Here is an 11,864-nt window from a genome sequence, read left to right on the forward strand (position 1 = left end):
AATTTGTGAGTTTTACTACTTTGGTCTCCTGAAGTATTTGGTTATTTTTCTAAAATGTTGTCTCAGATTCTCCATGAGCATTAAAATGAAAATGTTTATAACTTATTTCTTGAATTATTTTTATGAGGAGGTATGTCCTCTTAAAGGAAAAGTTAACCACCATCAGCACAGACGCAGACATACTGTAAACTTTAGAAAATAAGTGGAAACACAGTAAAAAAATAAGATTTTATGGCACGTTTTATTTTTGAACCTGTTGTATCAGTTACGCTGAGCCAGTGCTGTTCTGAGTTTCTGTGAGCTTTGATTGATTCGTTTTCAAAACACTCAAATCTACCCTGATATCTGATCTTGTGGCTCGTGTCTGTGTTTTGGCTTCCTCGAGCCTCCCGGTGTTTCCTGAACCCACTGCACAGGCAGAAAATAAGTGGAGAAAGATTGGAGATGGCATGTGTCAATAGCCTCAAGCCAGACTTGAATCAGGGACCATATAATCACATAGTAACTTAAACCCCTTGACCTCAAAGTTCACACCTAACCAGAAAGCTCTGTGTTTCTGACCAGTTACACTCTGCCCCTTTTGTCCTGTTATCCCTTCCCCAACGTTACTCCTGTCTGTCAAACGGTAATATTTGCTCATGTGCGCCAAAGAGCAGCAGGGTCTGCGACACAGTACAGAGCAGCCTTTGAGTCAGACAGACAGAGACAGACCTTTGCAAACGAGAAAGACCTTCAGGACTGGCTGTCATGCTGACACAGACACAAACAAAAGTACGAGTGGAACTCAAGGACTTCTTGACCGTATTGTGCCTTTTCCTTAGCGATCCACATATTTTATACCTGAACTTTCCTGTTGTCTTGACATTTGTTGTTGTTTTTTATATTTTTATATTTCTGGTGGTGTTGATTACCATTAGTAAAAAGATCCAGTGACACAGTGAATTAAAGAAAGCATACTCTTTATTCAAGACTATATATTATAACCTATATAAACATCAGTTATAGTCAACACCAGTAGAGAGCATGCAAAGCATCACATGGTTCATAATAAGCACATTTTCAAACCCAACATGCAGGTCAAGATATAATTTTAAAAACAAATTCTCAAAAAAAAAGAAGCAATGTCAGAGATTGGGGGGAAAAAACAAAAAGACTTCTGACCCACTAATACATAATTCATTATGTCCACAAACAATAACTCAGAAAAATGTCCCAGCGAGGTCCCGCGCAGACACAACCTATTGTTAAAAAACAAGCGTTTCCTTTGATTGTTCTGAAAATAAGGAGAAGAGCTTCAGGGCTTTACTGGAAATGCTTGTGCATATGCAGCATGTGGTATAAACCCAGGCTCCTAATGATTACTGCACTCTGTTTACTAAATAAAACTGACGGTTTTGTTCTGGGGTTAAACAAGATGACACGTGTACACATGTTGCTGTAGTATCATTAGTGACACTGCATACATTTCCCAAAGTTAAAAGAACATTTTAAAAACCAAATTAAATTATGATAATAATAATAATAACAATTCATTATCAAAGTGACAGTGGAATATTTTGCAGTTACAACTTTAGGTGACACATCTTAAAGACTCAAAGACTCAAACTCAAAACTTAAAAAAAAAAGTTAATCTCCTAATAGGAAACATTGTCCTTTTTACAAAGCATTTTTGCAAAGTGCTATCATTTGGGTAATGTTTTTCTACTTCCCTGGGTTGCAGGCTAAGATGAAGTGAATGATCTTTGGTGTCTATTATAAAGCATCCATATACAGTACTTGTATGTGCACATATACATGCACACACTCACATTATGGTCTATTATTATAGTGACACTACTCCAGAGAGCTGCTTTTGCGGCACAGCTGATTTGCTGATGTCAGCAGCTGTCGGTTGCTTTTTCGTTTTCCAGTCAACAGTGTGTAAAAGAATGGATTCACACAAGAGTTTCCGTAAGTCAGACCTGTGAGGATACGATTCACTGTCACCTGTGTGCCCACTGGGACTGTCCGCAGCATGTCAGGCTTGTAGAGAGGCAGCAGCTGCCAGATCCAGAAGGGAAGAAAGCAGGCCCAAAAGGCCAGGACAATCCCCAGGATGAGGAGCAGGACTTTGGGTTTGGGAGCACGAGGAGGACAAGCATTGTTGTTGTCAGTGGCCCAGGCTGGTCGTGTCTGTGACACCCAGTAAAGGCGACCCAGTGTGGCATAAAGTGCTCCGATGGCCAGCCCGGGACCGAGAATGCTAGTGCAGAAAAGCACACTCAGATAGGCTTTGGAGCTCTCCTCATCCCATGCTGGGACGCACAGCTGGCCCTCCTGGTCATCCCCATCTTCCAGGTGCAGTGTGATCATCATTGGCAGGCTGAGAGCCACCGCTAGCCCCCAGGCGAGGCCTACACGCAGCAACTTGGAGGAGTTGGAGGATGAAGTGTGTAGTGGGTCAGCAACAGCCCTGTAACGGTCCAAACTCATGGCGGTGAGAGTAAAGATGGAGGCGTGCATGGTGAGGAGATCCAGGCTCAGCAGGAGGCGGCATCCAAGCTCGCCAAAGGCCCAGCCAGATGCCAGGCTGTCATACACGATGAAAGGTGCGGTGAAAAGGTACAACAGGTCAGCTAGAGCAAGACTCAGCACCTGGAGGTGAAGAGAGGAGGAGGAGGTAGAGGAGGTAGAGGAGGTAGGAGAGCTGGAGTTGGCAAGGCATGATGGTAAAGGGAGTCTTGTCAGGCAGCAGGCTGGTAATGCTCCACATCTTCTCCTGCTTCTTCTCCTGCGCCTCAGAAGGAGGACCAAAGTGTAGAGGTTTCCTGTGATGCCCAGCAAGGAGAGGAGAGAGAGGAAGGAGCAGAAGAGAACTGTGGATGCCAAACTGGGTGATGGAGAGATGGAAGGAGAGGAGGAAGGCACAGAGAAATTGGAGATAAAAGGGGAGGTGTAGGTAGAGGGTGGTGGCAAAGAGCCTGAAAGGTCCATAATGTGATGTTTTTTGTTTTGTTTTGTTTTTTAAAAAGGAGAAAAAAAGCTTTAGAAGGAATAAAGTCAGTGAAATATCAGCTGAGTAAAAACACAGTTCTAGCAGAGGCAGAAGGGGAATGGATGGGGTCAGGGAAAAAGAAACAGGTGGAGAGGAGAGCAAAACAGTATCTGTTAGATTTTTCAGTATATTATATATATATCCTCTTATTTTTACTCTCTGGTCACTCTCTGGTTTTAGGAGATTTTATTTTCTCTATGTGTGTTAAGAAAAACATAGCTTGTATTTGGATTTTTGAGGGTGCTTCAGTTTGATTTATGCATATTTAAATCATAACAACCAATAAATAAAGTCATATAAACATGCAGAAATGAAAGTGTCAGGTAAAGCAGAACCCTCTCTGGTTGGCACTGATTTTATAGTTTTATACACTGTTAGAAAAAACATCTTAAAAAAACAGTAATATTCCAGCAGCTGGGGCGCCAAAATAATACCGTAAAATAACAGAAAATAACTTACTCATAAAAATACGGTTATTTCCAGTAATGAAAATACAGTTTGTTGCCCTAATTTTACATGGGATTTTGCCTTTTTCAAGTGCTTTTAAACATTAAATTAGGAACAATTTAGTGCAATTAAACAATGAAATTACCTATAAACAACGAATAATAAAACTTAAATGTGCAGAAATATACAGTTAACAGTTGGTTTAAATAATAATGGATTGCATTCATATCGTGCTTTTTGAGACCCTCAAAGCGCTTTACAATTCCCCTCTGGCCATCACCAGTAGGTGGTAGGTGAAGTGTCTTGCCCAAGGACACAATGACCGAGAGTGTCCGAGCCGGGGCTCGAACGGGCAACCTTCTGATTACAAGGCGAGCTGCCAACTCTTGAGCCACAATCGCCCTAAGCTGAGTGATACTGTTGTGGTTTTAGTAAAATAATTGGATTTTCAGAGCAGGAGGTCTCCAAATGAAGACAATGAATCTAGACTGAAACCTCTCGTTCTTTCTCAAGGTCAGCAGTTGGTCAATAATTTAGAGACGGCTTAAATCAGCAGACTCAGCTCTAAATGATTGCATCTTTTCTTTAAATTGTGTGTTATGAATATGGAATACGTACTAGTTTTATTTTCAAGGACAGAAATACATTATCAGACAATTCAAAACTATGAGCTGGTTTGACTGGCGATTTTCTGGAGCAACGTAATCAGCAGTGACATCAAAGCAGACGTGGGGAGCCTGACAGAAACGGGCTGCGTGACTCGCGGTGACCCGGGCGGCACCGGGGTTAAGAGCTACTGTTGAACTCTGGAGGAGCGGCTGAACCCCTGCGGTGCTGCGTGGCTCCACAGGTTACTTGCTCCCTTTAAATAACAGCGATATTAATGACAGGGCCTCACAGATCAGGAAATTTTCCAAAATTTTAAATGCTTTAATTCTCAATTTGCCCACAAATTTACCCACAAACAAAATAATTCAAACAATGTGGTTTCAGTGTGTTTAAAGACTGCGCTGTCAGCATTTAATTTATGGCACTTAAAATATTTAATCAAGGCCTCAAAGAAAACTTTGAGGAGCCCCGAATTTGGGGAAAAACATCATGTAGTAACTCTTTTTTAAAAATAAATAAATAAATAAGGCTACTGTATGTCATTTCTCTAAAGCAAAAACTTTTTGGTTTCTGAAATGCTTTTGAAAGCAGAGAAGCTGCCATCAGTATAGTATTAATCAGAATAATTACTGAGATTTCTTTTAGAAACTTACTTTAGATCAGTTTAGTCCCAGACACTGTAAAATAATATTCCTTTACTTGGTGAAAAACTCAGTTCCCATTTTAAAAGCTCCCTCTTCTCATGTGTTGTCTTGAAATCCCCTCTGACCTCTTCAGCCATAAATTGAGGTTTTCGGCTGATTAAATGCAGTTATGTGGTGATAATCTTCATCCAAAGCCTGTGAGCTGATCTCCGCTGCCTGTCTCGCTGTCTGTCCACAGCTCAGCCACTGATGTGTCTGACCCAACTGAGTGTGTGTGAGTGGAAAAAAGGGGTGGGATGGGACGCTAAGTGAAGGGAGGGGGTTACCCTACATACTGAATATTAATACAGAATTGTCCTGGTCCAGGGAGACCCCGCAGACTGAATTAGAAGTTTAATTTTTCCCTCATTAGAAGCATAACAATAAAAAAATAGAGCAGTGACTTATTTTAATCACTCTGTAGTTAACAGTAAATAGTAATGCTTTCAAAAGCTTCGAATTATGACTGAAGGTATCCTGAGTGTGCCTCCACTCAGCAGTGCTGAGCAAGGATGTAAGAATTTAAAACAAAGGTATTATTAGTGTCTATATTTTATAGCTGGGTTTGGGGGGGGGTTACCGTAAATTTCATGACTCTCTAATAGTTTCAATACCTTTGAACCAAGCATAAATCTCACTGTGAACTCACTGAAAGGTCTTTCCATGAGAGTTAAGAGTCTGACCATAAATGGTGTCCTAACATCATATTTTGGGAAATAATCACATGGTCTGTAATTCACAGTTATAACAGCTGCTGCATAAAATTTAAAAACCTAACCTACCACTAAAGAGCCATGAAACCTGAATATTTAATATCATAAAGAAGCAGGTTTCTTTATGTTCAGGAAAACACTTTAGTAAGGACATTTATATAAAAAGGCAAAAAAAATGTAGGGAAAAAGCAAAACTGTAAAACGGATGCTAGTGTAAATGTTATTCCTGTTATTACTTCATTGGCCAACGTCTTTTCTGTATTTGTTTTATAAACCCTCGATAAAGAAAGTGATGTCAGTGGCACTCAAATCAAAATGCTTTCCTGTCCAGACATACACACAAAAAATGGACTCAACAAGCACTAAACACGACCTGCACTATTTTATAGGCCAAATGGTCTTCAACGTGGCTCGCTTGTGAATAAATCTTGACTTCTGCTTCATACGTGGAAAATGTAATCATATATATGTAAAAGACCCTTAAAATTGAGTTAAAATTCTCTGTGGGAATTGCAGCGAGACAGACTGACACAGCAGTGGTATTTGTTGTCATTTTGTGACACACTGCAATAACTAATGCACTTCAACTTACACCCAAAGTCAATACCACACAGCTCGTGTTCCAACGTCTCACACCCCCGCGAGGGATTTTTATGATGATTTGGTGTTTAAATTATAGAGGAAATTAATTACCCACTATACTTGCCCGTATCAACATTTTTCCATGTCAGAGCAAAGTTGAACTGGTGCAGACTCGCTGAATAAACGGGTCTTTCAGAACTTATAGTTGCATGTTATCCGCTGAGTTGGTTTTGGCTTGGCAGTTGTCGAGCCTACAGCTGTGGTTTGCCAGCTTCAAGAGGTTAAGCAGCTTGGTAGTGATTTAGTTGGGACTGCCCAGTAAAATGTGTATGCTGTGTGGCTCGTGCTGGTGGAGGGGACTCCATGTTGGCTGCTTCATACATGTGAGGACATACATAAGATAGACAGAGACAGGCAGTAAAGACGAAAGGGGGAAGGGGGGGGACATACCTATCCCCACGGGGTGTGAGGAATTTGAACAAATACCTGGCACAGACATGCCAAAATAGGGGATTGGGGGGAGAGGGCCATAGAGGCATGTGAAGACCAGGCTCCCTCATACAAGGAGATGGACAGGTATATAAGTTGAGTGGATAGAAATAGTGCCAAAGTGGCAAGAAAGTTTTATTAAAGGGGCATCAGGTGGCCTGCTCGTATCAGATGTACAGCAGTGTAGAAAGTTGAGTTGAGTTGTCAGATGAGTATGAACAGTGAAACCAGGCATTTGGGTGCAGATGTTAATCATATTTAACATGGAACAGGGAGAAGCAGACTGAGAGAGTCTGAGTGCTGCGCTGTTTATTTGTCTTTGTCAGAACACATGTCTGCCCAGACACATTATATAATTTCTAGTATTTAGTCTCTTTAATATCGAGTATGCAGATAAGATCTAAAGCCCAGAGCTAACCTAACCCCGTTTTTTGTCACTAAAGCTGTATACAAAGGGCAGAGCTATGCTGGTTTTGTATTGTGTAATTGTAGAAACATTTTCTTTTATATGTTAAAGAGTTAAATAATGACTGTTATTTTCTAAATCTGGCTCTATAACTATAGATTAATTTATAAAGTGACTTTTTTCATTTAAATAAATTATATTTATCTGTTTGACAAGATCACATACAGTCTTTTGTTTGTTTTTGTCAATTAATCACCATATATAACATTAGCTTGTTTGATTGACAGTATTTGGTAAACTGTGATGGGAATGTTTTGACTAAAATGCTAAATCACTTGTAAAAGCTTGATGAAAATGATTTCTCTGCTCATACATTAATGTATTAAATGATTTAGCTCAATGTGATAACACTATCTTAATAAATAAAGTAATTTAATAACTGTCTTATAGATGGATAAAAAAAACTTTAGGGCAGGTACAGATCATAGCTGACAGTGAAAGGATTGCATATGGGAGTCTATCCGCTGCACTTGCCTGACATAGTTCATTAAACTAATTGTGTGGCTGTCAAAGAGAAACATTCGCCACCACCTATAACACTCCCAGGTTTCTGGAGGGCTGAGATATCATTAGAGCACACAGTCCCTGGGGTGTTGTTGACTGCAGGATTTTTAAAACAAAAGAAATCTTGATTTACTTTTTTATTAGTCAGTATTATTCTTTATCTTTACAGTACGCCCAATTGTAAGCGTTGCAACCCTATCCAATCAGGACCTAGTCACAAAATGACAAATACCCTCCACGTAAACACAAACAGCTCCCTAACCTTTTCCTGGCTGTCCTTGCTTTCCTCAGTCATTTCATTAATTAGCCAAACCATTTCTGAGCAAACTGACTAACAAATTGCCTGCCGGTGAGAGTCCTCACGTCGTAGCCTTGATTAAATGGGCGGACATTTGCGTTCATGACAAATGGTTGTTGGACTGGGCTGATTCACAACTTGTGATGAGTTATTGATCCCCACTACCCCCCTCCAAAGCCTGTCTGCTTTGCAGTTACACATCAAATTTCTCCTGTTCCCTCAATACAAACCTCTGTGAGAGCACAGAGCTCAGATAGATACGCTTTTTAACGTACAATTCCCTACTCATCTACTTTTATTAATTACATACATAAATAAATACATCAGATTTTGTAGATTATGCAGGGCTACTCTTTGTATTAATGACTTCATTTTGTAAAATTACAGAATAACTTCAGCATTTGTCAAGTAGAATTTGAAGAGTTTAATTAACATGTCAGTTTCAAATTTATATTTTTACTTGACGTATACTTAATGTTTTAAATTTCCTAACCTCCTGAGACCCAAACTCTTTCATGGCATGCATTTTTAATTTCTCTTTGCTATTTGGGCTGATTGGGATCTGATGAATGTAAAAACAAAGAATTTGATTTTTTTTTTACCGGATTTTTGTTTCTGAGAAAAATGAGATCCACATATGAGGACACTGGTTTTAAGTTTCGACAGAACAGTGGCAGTATAATGTCCTCGTAAGCGGATATCAGGCCCTTGTAGAGAAAAATTTAGTATTTTGGTCTAGACAACCCAAAATGTGATGTCCACATATGTGGACGCCAGGTCCTAGGAGGCTAAAATAGCATTCAATGCAAACATCATTAAGCTTGTTAATTAATTCCCTTATTACATCTGTCTGTCATTGTTTTAATACTATTCTTAAAGCACTTATTCATGTTGGCACGTTCATGTCTTCATCCTATTGCACTCATGGTGTCGCAGCTTAAAAATAAAACACAAACACTTTTATTTACCCTTAAAGTGGAAAAATTACATTTGCAGATGTTTTATTTGTGGCCTTCAACAGTCCCAGTTTCTCCCCCGTCTTAATGAACTGATTGAACAAATTCAAAATAAATCTACTAGAGAATTTTCCAGACAGTCCTTTTTCAGAAGCAGTGCTTTTGTGCATTTGGTCCTATTGAGTATTATACCTGGAACACTATACCCTCACAATTAAGGAGCACAAAATCTCTTAACTCCTTCCCCAGACCTATAGGGGAGACCGGGGATAGTTGTAACGTGGGTCAGTTGTAACACTTCCAATTTCTCCAATCAGGGCTAAGTTTCAAATGATGTGACTCATCCTGTACATGCCCAATTTAGTTCTGCTATCACATGTGAAAAATCAGCACATTTTGTCAAACACAGACAATTTAACATGAAAAAAAGTAATTTGTATGCCAAAAAGTAAGTTTTTCTACTTTATTTCAATTTCTAATAGCATTATCTGCTTTGCAGTTAAACTCATCAAATTTAAATTATGTTATTTGTATGTCTATGGGGATATATTCTGTGTAGGTCTTTAGAGCTAGTGTTTTAGGTGTTGGCTGTAATGTTAGCTGGCTATAGGAGTCTGGGTCAGTTGTAACAGCAGCAGTCTGGGTCAGTTGTAACAGCAACAGTCTGGGTTAGTTGTAACAATAATGCAGATGTTACAACTTACCACACTATTACTTTAACTTATATTAAACAAGTTGGGGCAACGACACCAGCAGAGAGAGGTTCACTGGTTGCTTTTGTATATGCGGTTAATGCCATTGGCAACACAATTACTTCACTGTTTGTGTTCCCACACATACATTATGCTGACCACTGTGTCAGAAATGGAACAGTAGGAAGTACTGGTAGTGGAAATAAATCAGGATGGGTGCAAGAAACAGATTTCCTCATCTTTCTGAGGCACTTTGCAAACCACACCAAGGTAAGCCATGATCAAAAGTAATGGAATTGCGATGCTGGTGAACAACTACATTTTTTCAGCTTCATTGTTATGTTCAAAGTTGGTGCAAGAGTTGTAGGTTATAATGCCCACTGAGCCAATGAGGCCAAACTCAAGGAAGACCAACCAAAATTAATGAAATATTCAGTTGCAGAAAATTCCATAATTTGTCTTTTTTGGGGGGTTGGAATATGTTCAAAAGTTAGATTTCTGCATTCTGTCACACACACAGATAGTTGCATAAATGGCTCTAAGTGCATTCATGTGTTGAATAAACAAAGATTACATGTTAATATTTTGTTAGTACCCTTATTTCATTGTGTTACATTTCACCCCAGGATATGTTACAACTAACCCAGACTATGGGGTTAATTGTAACATTTCACTCTTTGTGTTTGAGGCCATACCATGCAATGGGTAATTGTGCTGCAGAGAAAATAGCTGCACTATTTAATAGCCGAGACATGTAAATACTTTGCATTACATTTTGAATCCACTACCTTAAACGAGCTCCAATTTACAGACAGAAATGTCAAAAATGTTACAACTACCCCCGGTCTCCCCTACAGCAGCAAACTGGATACTCGTGATCTGAGGTGATGTCACCCTAACTCTGTTTTTACTGTCTGTTCTTAGTTTAAAATTATGTTAATGTCTTTTTGTGTGAGTTTTCATAAATGTTCTTCAGTGTTTGATGTTTAATATTTAGTTTATATTTAGTCTTCTGGATCTCATATGTGCTTAGATGCCTGCAGATGAAATTATTTCCAAATCAGGCACATTTACATGCTGGATTTTGGTGCTCATAATTTAATGTGAATCATATATTTATTGTTAAAGAAAAAATAAAATTAAACAAACTAATTCATTAGATGTTTTTTAATCTTACATACAGGGTATGTAAGATTCCTACACTTACTTTCAGTCACATTTCTTTTGTTCTGTGCCCACAAGAAGATTTAACCTCTCCCGAACTCTTTCATGGCATGCATTTTTAATTTTTCTTTGCTATTTGGGTTGATTGGGACCTGATGAATGTAAAAACAAAGAATTACCAGATTTATTTATTTTTTTACCTAAATTTCGTTTTTTTTTTAAAAAAAGGAGATCCACATGTGAGGACATTCGTTTTAAATTTTGATAGAGCAGTGGCAGCATAACGTCCTCGTAAGTAGATATCAGGCGCTTGTAGAACAAAATTAAGTATTTTGGTCTAGACAACCCAAAATGTGATGTCCACATATGTGGACGGCAGGTCCTAGGAGGTTAAGCAACACCGCACACTGAATAAGTATTCGCCTAACCCTGGAGTCACAGAGCATTAGATTTGGACATTTTGCAACCATAACAAAATCTGGAACTTGTTGTTACATGACACTGAGCCGGAGTTTGCTCCTCCATCTGCAGAAATCAGATCAGCCTTTCACAGGCACATGTGGAACGTTATCATAGCAGCCAGCCGGGAATTGGACTGTTGCTTTGCAAGCGGGATTGTTTAGTAATGCCATCATATGAGATGTTGTAGGTGTTACAGAGAAAACGCTCAATAACAATCCACATGTTACAGACAATAGCACGTAACTTTAAAAGCATTTCTGCGAAAACAAAAGTGTAAGTAGGGATATTTTCTGTCTGTCTAGCTTCTTTCAAGTCATAAAACACCTAAGGTGTGAAGCTTTTCTCTTTTAGTGTCTGCACAGCTGCTCATTTGAAATCTTCCCCCGTAATTACACTCTCAGAAACCAGGTGTGTGTTGCCCCTGGTCAATTAGCAGCCCTGTAGTCTGATTAGCTAAAAACCAGTTTAGGGTATAAAGCTTTTAAGTCATTTAAAGTGCAGGTTGGTTGATGGATGCAAAAATTGTTTTAATCTGCCCACTGGTGGCTTAGATTCAGTACTGCAACGCCATGCATCCATCCAATAATAATATAACAGGCTAATTATGCAACCCTTCAGTGGGAACAAACCAGCATGCTAAAGCAGTATTTGCCTGAGCCTCAGATATGTGGTCGCTCTCCTTCTCACACTGCAAGCCTGCTGCAGACATTTCCCTCCAAACTGTAAAAACCAAAGTCAAGCAAGCACCCCATCACCTTTCCAAAT

At 39.2% G+C, this 11,864-nt stretch overlaps 1 protein-coding gene across 1 annotated transcript; it reads right to left on the bottom strand.

Annotated features, from left to right (window-relative positions):
• Window positions 1-994: 994 nt before the first annotated feature.
• On the bottom strand, window positions 995-4,972 carry LOC102294149 (urotensin-2 receptor). Its single transcript, XM_005946629.2, has 2 exons — window positions 4,744-4,972; window positions 995-3,072 (listed from the first exon to the last, which is right to left on the bottom strand). Exon 2 carries the CDS (start codon window positions 2,971-2,973, stop codon window positions 1,834-1,836), a length of 1,140 nt encoding a protein of 379 aa, XP_005946691.1. The 5' UTR covers window positions 2,974-3,072; window positions 4,744-4,972; the 3' UTR covers window positions 995-1,833.
• Window positions 4,973-11,864: the final 6,892 nt, after the last annotated feature.

This window comes from Haplochromis burtoni, unplaced genomic scaffold (assembly GCF_018398535.1).
Source record: "Haplochromis burtoni strain Fernald_Lab_line unplaced genomic scaffold, NCSU_Asbu1 Contig_497, whole genome shotgun sequence".
Taxonomy (NCBI): domain Eukaryota; kingdom Metazoa; phylum Chordata; class Actinopteri; order Cichliformes; family Cichlidae; genus Haplochromis; species Haplochromis burtoni.

What these genes read in the sequence shown, in the direction of transcription:
- LOC102294149 (XM_005946629.2), bottom strand. Translation starts at nt 2,973, where the DNA reads ATGGACCTTTCAGGCTCTTTGCCACCACCCTCTACCTACACCTCCCCT.